The 14992-nt window shown below is 31.5% G+C and overlaps 1 protein-coding gene across 2 annotated transcripts; it reads right to left on the bottom strand.

Moving 5' to 3' along the window:
• Positions 1-7075: 7075 nt before the first annotated feature.
• Positions 7076-14485, bottom strand: LOC111311748 (pleiotropic drug resistance protein 2-like). 2 transcript variants are annotated; one of them, XM_089759516.1, is made up of 20 exons: positions 13873-14485; positions 13640-13760; positions 13267-13355; positions 12902-12986; positions 12344-12634; positions 12158-12248; positions 11128-12028; positions 10832-10992; positions 10573-10676; positions 10315-10480; positions 10131-10217; positions 9872-10002; positions 9426-9758; positions 9044-9334; positions 8852-8935; positions 8571-8704; positions 8241-8468; positions 7965-8136; positions 7602-7856; positions 7076-7513 (listed from the first exon to the last, which is right to left on the bottom strand). In XM_089759516.1, the coding sequence occupies exons 1-20, from the start codon at positions 14253-14255 to the stop codon at positions 7244-7246; spliced, it is 4377 nt and encodes a 1458-aa protein (XP_089615642.1). In that variant the 5' UTR covers positions 14256-14485; the 3' UTR covers positions 7076-7243. The 2 variants fall into 2 exon arrangements, with proteins under 2 accessions (XP_089615642.1, XP_089615638.1); XM_089759512.1 differs by having other exon boundaries at positions 8852-9334; positions 13873-14309; positions 14403-14442.
• Between the last annotated feature and the right edge of the window lie 507 nt (positions 14486-14992).

Here is a 14992-nt window from a genome sequence, read left to right as displayed (position 1 = left end):
ATGAAGGTATTATTTCTTTTGAATTCATTGTCAGACAACTGAAATACTCTAGTTATGACTATTCTTAATTCAGCTCTTGATTACAAGATGACACTAAAGATGATAAAGGACATTATACTTAATGAAAAAGTAAGACGAAAAGATTTAGACTCTGAAAATCAAGCTCTAGTAATAGAGAACAAGGGTAGAAACATCGATAGAGGTTAAAACTCAAAAGGTTATAGTAAGTCTAAACATAGATCTAAGTCTAAAGATAAAGTGAAGTGCTTCCATTGTGATAAAACAGGTCATATAAAATTATATTGTAAAATCTTAAAGCAAAAGCAAAAAGATGAGAAATACAAGAGTTCAAATAATGACAATATTGCAATAGTGAATTCAGATAATAATTTAGTTACTTTGATTTGTATACATGGTAATTGTAATCACATTAGTAATCCCAACATTGAGTGAGTAATTGACACAAAAGTGACATATCATTATGTTTCAAAGAGAAAATTGTTTACAACTTACAAAGTATGAGACTTTAGTTGCACTAAGATAAGAAACAAGAATGTGTCATAGATTATTGAGATTGTGATATTATTGTATAAACTAGTACCAGTTGTATGCTGAATTTGAAAGATGTTAGACACATTTCAGTTATGAGAATAAATTTACTTACTATTAATGTCCTTGATAAGAAAGGATATAAAAGTCGACAAAAGAATGGGCAGTGAAAGCTTCTCAAATAATCTATGGTAGTTGCAAGAAAAAACTATGTTGTGCAATGTATAAGACATAAATGTAACTGAATGACAACCAGATAAATATCGTTGAGGATGACGCTTCAATAAACTTATGGCACAAGAGGCTGACACACATGAACAAGAAAAGGTTACAAGTTTTGGCAAGGCAGCTCTTATTACTTTGACCAAAGATATATATTTTGATTTATATGATCATAGTTTATTTGACAAACATCATAGAATTTTTTTTCATAAGAGTTTTTAGAGAAAAGAAAACATATTGGAATTGATATATTTTTATATATGTGGTTCCATTTAGGTTGAGTCATTAGGTGGTGGCATGTATTTTGTTACTTTTATTGATGATACTTCACGTAAAACTTAGGTATATATGTTGAAAAATAAAAGTTAGGTATTACAATATTTTTAAAAATTTCATGCTATGGTGGAAATGATGACAGGACTGCCTTTGAAATATATTTAGATTGATAATGGTGAAAAATAAACATCTAAAAATTTTAAAGAGTACTATTTAAAGCATGAGATGATAGAACTTGAAACACCACAGTATAATGGTGTAGCTGAAAAGATGAACCGTATCATTATGAAAAAAGTCAGATGTATGTTGAAGATAATAAAATTACTAAAGTCATTCTAGGGTGAAACGATCAATATAGCTTGCTATTTGCTTAACAGATCACCATAAGTTTTTTTGGGCTTTGACATTCCAGAAAAAATGTGAACAGAGAAAGATGCTTCATATTCTCACTTGAAGGTTTTCGTGTGTAAAGCATTCATGTATATGCTAAAAAAATAGAGTCAAAACTTGATAGTAAAGTCATACAATATGTGTTTGTAAGATATAGTGATGAAAATTTTGGATATAAGGTATGGGATCCAGCGAAAAAAAAAGACAGTCAAAAGCAAAAATGTGATCTTTCATGAAAAAAATCATAACAGACTTTAAGAAAAATGAAAAGTCCACACAGGTTACTATTGAGTGTGATGTTTCAACACCAATAGGAGTTTCACAAGAAAAAGTCACAAAGGTAGAAATGAGTAAAAAATAAAACTTGAGGATATGAATGAGCTAGCCATAGTTAGTGATGAGTAGGGTGAGTAATCTTCTTTACTTGAAAGTGTTAAGTAGGGTGAGTAGTCCTTTCCACCAGAGAGTCTTGAGTAGGGAGAGCTACCTTTAGTATTAAGTAGTGTAGAGTTTCAACCTAAGAGATCTACTAGAAAGCACAAGCCATCTATCGAGTATCTAAGTTCAGATTTTATTTTAATTATCAATGAGATAGAGCTAAAGAGCTTTTAAGATGTACAAACTACTATATATAAAGAGCATTGGTTAAAAGCAATGAAAGAAAAAATTAAGTCATTATGAAAAAATAATACATATGATCTTGTTAAACTTTAAAAAAAAAAGAGGCAGTTGAAGAATAAAAAGGTGTCTAAGTTGAAAAAAGATGGTGATAAACTAGTAAGGTATAAAGCTCAATTGGTGGTGAAAGATTTTTGTCAGAAACTTGGTATTGATTTTTATGAAATCTTCTCTCCAATTGTGAAAATAAGTTTCATTCAAGTAGTATTGGGATTAACAGTTAGTTTGAATCTTGAGCTTAAGCAACTTAATGTTAAGACTACATTCTTGCATGGTGACTTATATGAGGATATTTATATGGATCAACATGATGATTTTGAAGTGAAAGAAAAAGAACAGTTAGTTTACAAACTGAAAAAAAGCTTGTATAACTTAAAACAAGCTCTACAATAATGGTACAAAAAATTTAATTCTTTTATAGTGAGCCACAACTATAAAAGAACGATAATGGATCTTTATGTGTATGTTAAAAAATTTTCTAATGGTAACTTTATTATTCTCTTATTATATGTTAATGATATATTAATTATAGGACAAGATGTTGGTATGATTCGTAGGTTGAAAGAATAATTGTTTAAGTCCTTAAGTATAAAGGATTAGGTCTGATAAAGTAGATTCTTGGTATAGATATTATCCAAAAGTGAAGAGCTGAAAAGCTGTGATTGTTACAGAAAAAGTATGTTGAACGGGTGCTTAGTAGATTCAACATGCAATATGCTAAATTGAATAGTAATTTACTTACTATTTTCATTTGAGTAAAAAATCTTATACAATAACTAAGAATACTAGCTATATCTAGTATTCCTAATTCTTCTGTAGTAAATTCTTTTATGTATCTTATGATTTGCACACGATTTGACATTGCTCATGCAGTTGATGCAGTGGGTAGATTTTTTTCTAATCCAAAAAAGGTTCACTGAGAAACAGAAAAGTAAATTTTCAGATATTTAATAAGGTACCTTAAAAATATACTTGAGTTATGAAATTTTACAATCAATTTTAGAAAAGTTTATTAATTTTGACATGGCAGGTCATCTTAATGGTAAAAAATCTACTTTAGGGTATTTATTCACTTTAGTAGGAATAGTTGTTTTGTAACAGTTTAAGTTATAAAAGTGTGTTGCTTTATTAACTACAGAAGCTGAATATATTACAACAACTAAAGTAGGTAAAGAAATACTTTAGATGAAACGTTATCTTCTTGAATTGAAGTTGAATAAAAAAGAATATGTAGTATTTTGTGATAGTTAAAGTGCTTTAGATTTGAGTAAAAATGTCATGAACTATGCTAGAACAAAGCACATTGATGTTAGATATCACTAGTTACGTTCATACTGATAAGAATGTAGCGGATATGCTGACTAAGATATTTTTCAAGAAAAACCTTGAGCTCTGCAGTGACTTAGCCAAAATGAGTTCTTTGACCAAGGTAAGTTCCAAATAAAACTATTATGATGATGAATCTATTCCTAATGGGACTGAAGAGAGAGATTGTTAGAAATATGCGAAGTCTAACCCCATGTGTTATTTGACGTTTTAATGGCCATGGGCATTGTGTTTTAGGCTACCCTAATAGAGCCCTAGATAACAAAAAATGTGAGGGTTGGTTTTGGTGTGGAAAAAAATAGAAAGGCACCGAAACCAAGAGAAAGAAGAAAAGCTAAGAAAAATTAAAAAAAAAGAAAAAAAATAAGAGTTCATTGAACAAAAGTCAATCCGTAGTTCGATTGAGCTAAAATTTTATCAATAAGTTTATAGTTCAAAGTTCTACATTTTGAACGGTAAAATCGGGTTTGAAGCTCTTTAGAATCAAATCCAAAGTATATTTGTCGAGTCACCTATTTAGTGAAATTTTTTTAATTGTCTCTCTAGTGGTCGATTAGCTCTAGTTTTAGCTAGAAAAGAACTTTGTATATCCATTATTTAATAGTGAAATTTTTTTTAATGGTTCATAATTTTTTTTCTTCTACACCAGAAGATTTTTTACATAAATTTTGATGTATTTTATTTTTTTATATTTTTTGTTATTGATTATTATTTATTACTGTAAGTTTAGTACGATAATATTTTTATATTATTATTTTTATTATTTCAGGTCCAACACAAATAATGCTAACGAAGAATAATCCACTTAGAAAGAGGTTTTTGGTAACCGTGGTAAGTTGCTTTGAAAGCCTTAAAAGGCTATTGATTTCATCCCAGGAAGCTTGTTATTCTTATGAAACCATGTAACTCTTGAATAGTAGATCAGTTTTGTTGAAGATATTACTAGAATTAGAAAAAAGTAATTTAGCTCTGAGCATTCTCAAGCCATATACCTCGGTGAAATTTCCTGTACTTATTTTGGCTTTATCTGAATATGAACTTCAGTAGCATCAACATATGGGATTGGGTGTGAAATGATTATGATGTGTATTTGGTTAACATATGGGATTGGGTGTGAAATGGTTATGATGTGTATTTGGTTACGTGGATTGCCACGTATACATCATAGCACCTTAGTAGCTTTGTTGGATTTAGGGTGCTATGCTGTGTATGTGATTATCTGGATTTTTGTTTAATTTATTTTATGTTATCAGAAGATGATGAATTAACGATATTAAAAGTTTGAAAGTTTAAGTTTAATCACAAATACAAATTTAGTTACGAGGCATTGTTGAGTTCATACCAATTTTTTTTTTGTTAGCTTTAATCACCTTTCAAAATAAGGGTTTTGAAAAATATATTGATAATTACATTAATATTATGATAACAATAAAATATATTTAAATAATCTCTTTAATTACAAATATATATATTTATTTATTTTATTTGTTTAATATCAATTTAATATAAAATATTTTATCCCGAAACGAAACGAAATTTGCTTCCTAATAATATACGAAAAAAATCCCATAGAAGTACTATTCACTTTGTACATTTGCAAGAATGACACATGTTCAAGATAAGAAAGAAATTTTATGAATTGTTGAGAATATTTTGATTAATAAAAAAGAGTGAAAAAAAAATAAAAGAAACGCACTAAGGAAGATTCTAAGTATTATTTTAAAAATATTAATTTATTGTTTTTATTCTGTAACGATATATGAAAAGAATCCTATACAGGCATTGTTCATTTTGGACATTTATATGAATGACACATGTCCGAGATTAGAAAGGAATTTTATGAATTGTTGAGAATATTTTTGATGGATTAAAAAAAGTAAAAAAAAATAAAAAAGAAAGGCACCAAAGAAGATTCTAAGAATTATTTTTAAAATATTAATTAATTTTTTATACTTAAAATTATTAAGAATTAAAACTTTAATTAGTAAATTAATTCTAAATAACCACAAAGATAAAAAATAAAATAAAATAAAATAAAGAAGTAAAAAAATCTTTATAATCTATAACTTATATATTTTAATGAAAACTTATAATTGTTGTATTTTTTTTATCTGGTTGTTTAAATGTTTTCATCAAAAAATTATAATTTAAAATATATTTAAAAAATCATACTTTTAATCAAATAATTTATAGTTTTAAAAATAAAAAAAAAATAACAATACTTGCAATGCAAGTAAAACAACTAATAAATGTAATACACCTATTTGGGGTAAATTGATTAATAAATAGATAAAATTAATTAATTTCACACGTAACTGAAATTAACTAACTAGTTTACACAATATGAAAAGAAAGTCACAAATTTTCTGTTTATGACAAGGCAATTTTTTAATACTTTCACATGTCTTCTGCAGCAGCACTAATAGGTGCGGCCTTTATGAAAAACCAGGAGAAAAGAATATAATTACACAACGAATATGAAAAGATATAAAAAAAAAAAAAAAAGAGAAAGGTTATAACATTTTGTTTTCCCCAATAGTCCTGCATGATTTTCTACAATCCTAAATAATGACGGTGCCACACGAGAACCAGAAGGGTCACGGCCCTCCAAAAATTTTAAAAATTATATATATATATATATATACACGGTATTATGTGAATTTCTTAAATATGTTTTTTAAATAAATAAATAATATTTTAAAATATAATAATTTTTAATTAATTTTCATTTATAACTTTTTAATTCATTGAATTAAAAAAATATCACAAATTTTTTTCAAGTTTTAACATTTAAACTTTGTCTTATGTAAAAATGAAAAATTTGTAAGAACAATGAAAAAAGATTAACTTATTACTTCATTGTAAAATTAAAAAGTTTTATATTTTTTTTAACCGTTGATTTTAGTAAATCTAAGAAATGAAAGAGACAAGCCAAAAAAAAAAAAATTTCAATCTCATTACTTAGATATATTAAAATCAATATTAAAAAATGTAAAACTTTTTTGTGTAAGTTAATCCTTCATCCAATAATAATAACTTTTAAATTTAATATTTTTGTAAGTTATAAGGATTTTTTTTATATAAAATGATTTACTCGTTTTTTATAGTGTCAATAAATAGGCTACACACTTTTGATTTTGGATGAAAAAATTCAAAAATTTTTTGGTGAAGAATTATGCACTAATCACTAAGTTAAATATTCGAATGTAAATAAGTTAAACAGTTTAATAATAAAAGATTATGAATGCAAAATATATAAATTCTTAAGTAAAATTAGTGAAATTTATGACTAAAAATGAGTTACACGAAATTATGAATAAAAATCAAAACTAATACTCATACTATAATTTAAAAGTTTTGATTAAATTATTTACCTAAAAATTTTGAAAACTTTACAATTACAATTTATTGATCTATTTATTAAGTTCTATTAATCTATCCATTTTAGTCTTTAAATTTTTTTACATTATTTCTTATTATAAACTCCCAACATTTCATGAAAAGTTTTATCTAATTGGTTTGTCTTATAAAAAAAAATACTTAATGTTAATTGAAAAGTTGACTTCACTAATTATTTGGAATTGACAAAAAAAATTATAACAAAGACAAATAACATGAATCGATAAAAATAGACTTCTAACTAAATATTTGCTTTCATTATAATTTTATGTAAAAAATATATCCATAATAATATATTGTGTATGCAAATAATTGTACACTGACATATGAATTTGTCCCTCTTAATAAAAATCCTAACTCCGCCTCTGATCCTACAACATATAACATGTGTAGAAGAAACTAGTTATCTCCTTTGGAAGTTGAAGAACCTGATAGCATAGGCAAATACGAAGACAAAGAGGAGACACCAGCCAATATGAGCCACAGCAACAGCCGGGAGAAAGCTATATTCAAAATCCAAGTTTTCTTTGAGGAAGCCCTTTACCGTCATATTTTGTCGTCCAGGGACCTCAAGAGGAGAATTTTTATCACCCACTTGAGAAGTCACAATGCCATACAGTGTCCAAGCCACAGGAGAAGCCCAATAGTACCACCTCCACCATATAGGGATTTGCTGCCATGAATGAATAATGCAAATTTTAGTTTGTTTCTTATTTTCCTCAGGTGGATAGATCAGTAGTTAATGACTATGAATGACTTACACTCCTAGGAATGAGAAAACCAGAGAACAAGTTCCAAAAATTAAGGAAGAAGCCCAAGACAATTGTGGCAATTTGATGACCCGGTGTGAGAGCAACAACCATCATCCCATACAGAGTGAAGTAGACAAAGCATGTTAACATGAAGTAGTAGAACGATAAGAATTTTCCAGCCGTCCACTCAAATCCAATCATCGAGTATAGAAGTAAAGTATAAATTAAAGTTTGAATTGCTGTATAGATTGTCTCCATCGCCACCTAAAGAATAAACGATAGTTCTTAAGTCCACAATTCAGTGGTAAGCTCTTTTTGAAGAGAAAGGGGAGAAAACCAGTCAAGTTTTTTTGTACAACTAAAAATTTTTACCTGAGCAAATGCATAAGGCAATTCAGAATACATTCCAGCTGCTCTTTCACGATAGAAGACCGTTCTCTCTATTGCAACAACAGCTTGCACGGCAGAGGCATTGGTTACCCCAAGGAAAAACACAGCAGAGTACATTGCTCCAAGAAGATTCATCAGATCTTGTTGTCTTGTTCTGTTGATCAAAATATTTTTGGTTAATGCCAAAATTTCACTCACTAGTAAAAGATAAATGTATCCAGATGTAAAAAGCACATTGTTTCATAATCAAAGACTTACGTTTGTTGTCCTTTTTTCCAGAAGATAAGACCAAATAATATACCAATAATTGTTGTCGTGAAAAACCTAATGGCATTGTATTGAGGGTTCCTCCAGTAAGACCAGTGTTGTTTCCAGAAGCAGGCCTTGCACTGCGTAAGGAATGGCTGAGAATATCTGGTTGGGAAGAAGAGATCTTTGGAGCCAGGAGCTGGTGTACTAAGCTCTTTGATAAGTTCCTGATTCCTCCTGAAAGTTTGTGAAAAAAAAAATTGAGCACAATATATTTATAAGTCTCAAGCGAGGGGAAAAAATTTGCTGCCTAAACTGTGACATTGCAGTTAAACTTACTGATAAAGTGAAGAGCTGGCATAAATATCTGCAAAATCTACGTTCAATTGAACCTCAACTGGCGGAGCGCTGACCTCAAGCATCCATGTCGCAGGATTGTATCCATCCCTAATCTTTGGAACCCCTTGGACAGCCTATGGTAGAAGATGCATGTTAGCTTTTGCTACAATTTCTCTTGGAGTAAGTAAATTGTATTTGCTAAAGGGGCAATACATTGTTCATATGATAAGATAACGTAGAGAGCCAACATTAATTAGTGCAGAAAAATTGGAAATTCTAACCTCAAAATATTCTATAAGCTTCTGAGATTGGCGACCAAGAGGTCCAGCATAAATAACTTGCCCTCCTCTTTTCATCAAGAGTAACTGCAACAAGTGCAATACAAAGTTGAATGCAGGTAATAGAATGGGAAAAAACGAATAAAACCAAAAGTAGCAAATTCTCAAAACAGAATCTATCCTATTGAATTTTACCTCATCGAAAGCTTCAAAGATGTCAATGCTAGGCTGATGAATTGTGCACACAACAGTTCTCCCTGTGTCCACAGTATTTCTCACAGTACGCATCACAATTGCGGCAGCTCTGGCATCAAGTCCAGAAGTTGGCTCATCCATAAAGATGATAGAGGGATTAGCAACCAACTCTACTGCAATTGTCAACCTCTTCCTTTGTTCTGTTGAAAGACCATCAACTCCTGGAAGTCCAACTATGGCATTCCTTATTGGTTTGAGCTCAACCAACTCCATAACTTCATCAACAAACATCTATACAAAAACAAAAATTCAAGACGTAGATTATAATAGGAACTTTGTGGACGGAAAGAGCAAAAGAGACTTTTAAGATGGCTTTACCAACCTTTCTAGTCTTGGTGTCTATGTCAGAAGCAAGACGGAGCCAAGCTGAGTACAAGAGTGATTCATAAACCGTGACATTTGGGGAGTGAATGTCATTTTGTTCACAGTAACCGCTCACACGAGCAAAGGTTGCTTGGTTCTTTGTGTAACCCGAGATGCTGATGCTTCCCTCAATGTATCCGCCTGTTTTCCTTCCTGCTAAAACGTCCATCAAGGTTGTCTTCCCAGCACCACTTACACCCACTAATGCTGTCAATATTCCTGGTCTGAAAGCGCCACTAACATCTTGTAGCAGCTGAAGACGATCTTCTTCAACTCCTTGAGTCTTCATTTCCTGGAAGAAAATCAAGATTTCACTCAATGTTTCCTCGTTAAACTAAATATGTCTTGAACAAAATGTCAGTTGTCAAACAGAAAGTGAAATGTTTAAGATGATGAGTAACTTACTGCAGGCATATCCACATAGTAGTTAATATGGTTGAATGCAAGTGAAAGGGGTTGGAAAGGTAAAACCATTCCTTTTCTAGGTGCGCTTCCTGCAGCATTCACGATATCTGAAGAGTCTTGCATATTAATACCTGTAATCGTTCAGAAAAGTTAAAGTACTTGGGAAAAGATGACGTAAGTTGAGTAAATGCAGGTTTTAATGACAAAATTACATTATTATTATTTTTTTAACTCAAAGCTCAAAAAAAAATTCGCTTACCTTCTGGTCGCCTTCCAGCAGAATATGGGTTTTTAGTCTTCTTATTTTCATCTTCATTGACAACTACGGGTTTGGAAGCACCAAGGGCTGAAAATAGATTAATCCACATATAAGCAGTGAGTCAATATTGAAAATTTATTCAAATACAATCAATTGTAAGAGTAAATGAGAGAATGTCACTAACGATTCAGGAAAGTCAATGCTCCAATAAATAAAATGTTGAAGAGAAGGGCGAAGCCAAAGAGTGCTCCAACACAAATCCAAAACCAATATTCATCTGTAAAGAAGCCTCTGGTGTTGAGAAGAACTTTTCCCACTGTTGGTGCATCAAATCTGGGGTCTGTGTTGTTCTGGATTGGATAATTATGTGTAAAATATTAATTATGGCCCATGGTGAATGGGAAAAAAAACATGAAGGCAATTGAACTTCAGAAGATCTTACCGCTCCCCATCTTTTGTCGAGGAATTCGTTCATGACTATGGCATTTTGTCCATACATCATAGGAGAAACATAGTAGCCCCAGATCATCCATGGTTCAATGTCATCTACAAGTAAAAAATGTGTTAGAAAACTATTAAGGAAGAAACTGATCAATATCATCTAATACTAGTGGTTAATATCTGACATTAGGGATACGAACTTGTTTTAATGCTTCAACTATAAAGATCTTTTAACAAATAAATAGAGGTCAACTACTTACGTTTGGCAACGATAAAGCCTCCAAGTACAAAAATCAATTGCATGATGAAGGTACCCAGGGTGTTCGCAACCACCTGTGTCCTTCCTACTGCAGCAATGAACCTAAAGAGGGACAAAGCCATCTGATGGATGCCAAGTAATGTCAAAAACTGTCGGAAGAACCTGGAGATTAAAAGCAAAAGAGGTGTCTAGTCAAAGAAACTACGAAAACTATAATGTCATAAAGATGAAGTCATCACTAAAATAACAACATGATCATGATCAGTAGAAAAAAGGAATTGCTTCAATATTGCTTACCTGGTAGCAGATGGAGCAAAGCCAATTGTGTAGTATGTCAGGGCAATCCATATCCCTGATTCTATAAGTGATTGTGGGATTCTAAGGACCGAAATTGGTAGGCCAAAAGCCCATGCAGGATAAAACAAGAAGTGTCTTTGTTTATAGAATACAGGAAGCCTGAAAATCGTCAGTGTAAGTTCCGCCAATCCATTGAACATCACATTGAATAAACTGAAAAATAGGGCTCCAAAAAATTTTTGACCATTTTCCAAAGTACCCACTGGCATTTCTGTTCTTAGGTACACAGTGAAGCCAATCACTGACATGATTGCTATCTGAACAATGTTGAATATATACACAAAAGAGTTACGCTTTATTAGCAGCCATTCCCTTGCAAAACATGCCCTTAACAGTTCCCAACTGGAAATGCCATATTTTTCTGTAACTAAGGCAGCAGGATGGGTTTTGGACTTATCATAGGGAACTCTAAGGTCTGATGCAAGCTGTTGGCCAATGTGGAAGGAATCGAATCCATGCACAAAATCAGAAACTGAAACATATCTGTAGGGTTGGTTCTTTTTTAACCAATATTGTTCTTGGTCCTTCTTGGAAGTTACTTCTTGCAAAAAGTCAGCAACTCCTTTTCTCTCAGGGCACTTGAAGCCCATGTATTCAAAGAAATCCAAGACATTCTCACGTGGACCCTGGTAAACAATTTGACCCTCTGAAAGAACGATAATGTCATCGAAAAGATCATATGTCTCTGGTGCCGGCTGTAGAAGAGAAATGACCATGGTTACATCCATGATATGAACTATTTGCCTCATGAACTTGCAAATCTGGAAAGTAGTAGAACTGTCCAATCCTGTTGATATTTCATCCATAAATAGAGCCTTTGCTGGTCCAACCAACATTTCTCCTGCAATCAAGTAAAACAAAAAACTATTAGACCAGCAATTCGTAAGTAAGCACAAATGCTCATATACAAGAAGTGAAGTAAATAAGACAAAGCAAAATTGGTATGCTTAAACTTGTTCTGGAAACAAACCTGTGGTCACACGCTTCTTTTGGCCACCAGAAATACCCCTATGCATCTCATCTCCAACCATGATATCCGCACAAATATCCAATCCAAGTATCTGTCAGAAATTCTTACAAAAGTCAGTTCCCTTATAATTAGTCTGTCTAACTTGATAAATCAAAAGACGAAACAACTTGAAAACAGAAGACTAACCTTAAGAATATAATCTGTCACCAAGCTTGTTTCTTGGCCTGCCACTGCTGTGGCTTTCATGAACGCATCAATCTCAGAATCTGGCTTAATTCCAGCTTCTTTCTCTCTTCTTGACAGCTCTGTAAGCATTTCATATCTTGTACCAACACCCAAACAACGTCCCGAAAAATCCAATGTCTCTCGCACTGTCATTTCACCGTGGTGAAGATCGTGTTGACCGATATAAGCACATGTCTTTTGAGGAACAAACTCATCCAATTCATGACCACAGTAAGTCACTTTTCCAGATGACTGTTCACAAATCCAAATTATCAGGAGACTACTTGAAACAAGCAAATTGTGGAATCTATTGAATTTCACCGTCTAAATTCATAATAGAAAGCAAATTTCATTTTAATATTTGCATATGCTTAATATGAACTGGGTTTTGGTGCACCTACAACTATGTAGGTAGAAGAGAAAAAATGGATGAAAAGAAAAAAAAAATGAAGAAAAATAGGTGAAAGAAAGAGTTACCAGAAAAAAAAAAAAAACCGTTTAAAGGAGTAGGAAACTCACCCTTAGATCATGATCAAGCCTTCCAGCAAGTGCCATTAACAATGTTGTTTTTCCAGCTCCTGGAGGACCCAGAAGTAGGGTCATCCTGAAAATTTTCATTCAATTATTAATCCATACATAGTTCTTAAAAAACCAAAACATAACTATCCATTTCATCAGATGAAACACTTCAGCTTTATCGATTGGAGCAAATGAACACTTTCTGTGCAGGCAATTGTTTGAAAACAAAATTTCGTTACCAAAAGAATATATATTTATTGCAAATGTTACCCTCTGCTTGAGGATGGGAAGTGAGATTTGGTTTGTCCATTAGTACTTTCGGATCCAAAAAAAAAAAAAAAAATGAAAGAATTCCATTGAATTACCTTGAGGGTTTGATTATGCCGCTAACATTTTCAAGTATCTGAATTTTTCTCTTCTTAGATGGCGCAAGCCGGACCAATCCGAGAATGCCCTGTTGTTGATGAAAATAATTAAAAACACACAAACGAAATTTAAAAGGTGAACCAAATAAAAATAGTTCTATTTTTTTAAATAGTAAAATCTGAAAACAGAGAATTCTCCTCTGTTATGGCTAAACTTTTTTTTTTCTTTTTCTGCTTTTGAAAATAAAAAATACCAAAAAATTAATAAATCCAAAGAAATTCTCCATCATGTATTTCTAAAACTTCATGATTTTCGAAAAAAAAAAAAAGAAAAAGAGTTTTGATAGTTCAAAAAGAATAAGAAAAACAATACCTCTATTGTGTTTAAGGTCACATTAAGGAGAGTAGGAAGAGCTCTGCTTCCAACATACACGTCTCCTTCAACTGCCAAATGCTCAAACCGAACTTCAATCTTTGGAATCTCAATCCCCACTCTACACCAATCAGAACCCAGAAATGAAATCAAATCAAATCAATCGAAAACCAAAAAAAAAAAAAAAGGTTATTATGATTATTATTATGATTATTATTATTATTTTTACTTACCTATCTGTTCTGTCCCTTAATCTCCTCAAAAACTTTTCATTATCTTCTTCAACAACTTTCAACAGACTATCCATCAACTGCTTCTTGTCTTGCATCCCAAGCTTGGTAACATCAACTTCATCATGAACAACCCTCCCATTATCAAGAACTTGTCTCAACATCCCTTTTCTCAACCGATCATACGTTGGCAACCTCTCGATAGCAGCCCAACGTAGCTCTTCCTCATCATCTTGACGTTCACTCCTGTTAAACACTTCAGGTGGAGGTTGCAAAACCTCCCTGAAGCTCGCTGATGCCCTGCTCCTATGACCGTTCGATGCCGCCCAGCTCCTTCTGCTGCTCATCGACCTTGCTAAATCATCTCCAGCTAATGCTGACGCCATGATATGTTATATTATTCTTAATTCAGGCTACAGCTTAGCTTCGTTAATCAATTACTATAAACAAAAAAAAAAAAAAAATCCACCCAGTTATAATAATCTGAATGAAGATTTATAACATAATTTCTTCTTTGTTTCTCGCAAAAACACCTTTGAAATGAAAAAGACAGTGTGTGTTCTGCTCTTGTTGGGTGGGAAAACGAGAGAAATGTAGGGTACTTAAATAAAGGAATGCAAAATGAGAGACAAAAAGCTGGCAGAAAATCACTTTCCAAAATTGATTTTTACATTTTCTTGTTTTTATTGATTAACAAAAAATGAGTTACTTGTAAACGAAAAATAATTATCTTCCGGAAGAAAAATGATTTAAGTCAAATCTCCTGAAATTTGAATAACACTATAACTGGCAAACTAAAAGCAAATATGATTCTGTGATTTTCTTTTTTCTGTTTTTAATTTTGTCGAGAATAGTAAACAAGCCAAAAGTGGAAAATTTTAAAAACAAAAGGAAATCAATCTGCGGCCGCAAGATTCTTTTAGGTTTTTACGGAATATACTGTCATGCATGTAAATATGTAATTGGCTGGATTGTGTTGCTTATAGTGGTTAGCTTGTTTAGGATTACGGCGGCAAAGTCAAATAAATATATATATATATATGTATTCATTTTTAAAATAAATAAAAATGATCGATTTAAATATTTTTATAAATTTTAAAATTAATAAATTTAGTTTTAATTA

The sequence above is a fragment of the Durio zibethinus genome, chromosome 1, assembly GCF_047325235.1.
Source record: "Durio zibethinus cultivar Kanyao isolate XHJ-2024 chromosome 1, ASM4732523v1, whole genome shotgun sequence".
Taxonomy (NCBI): Eukaryota; Viridiplantae; Streptophyta; class Magnoliopsida; order Malvales; family Malvaceae; genus Durio; species Durio zibethinus.
Note: the sequence above shows the minus strand (reverse complement) of the source record. Positions and strands in the feature narration are given on the sequence as shown.

Excerpts from the sequence above, each read along its gene's own strand:
- LOC111311748 (XM_089759512.1), bottom strand. The coding sequence starts at position 14,255 with ATGGCGTCAGCATTAGCTGGAGATGATTTAGCAAGGTCGATGAGCAGC. Across the intron at positions 12,249-12,343 it reads TGACAGATTATATTCTTAAG|ATACTTGGATTGGATATTTG; the intron begins GTTAGTCTTCTG and ends AATTTCTGACAG. Across the intron at positions 9,759-9,871 it reads ACTATGTGGATATGCCTGCA|GAAATGAAGACTCAAGGAGT; the intron begins GTAAGTTACTCA and ends ATTTTCTTCCAG.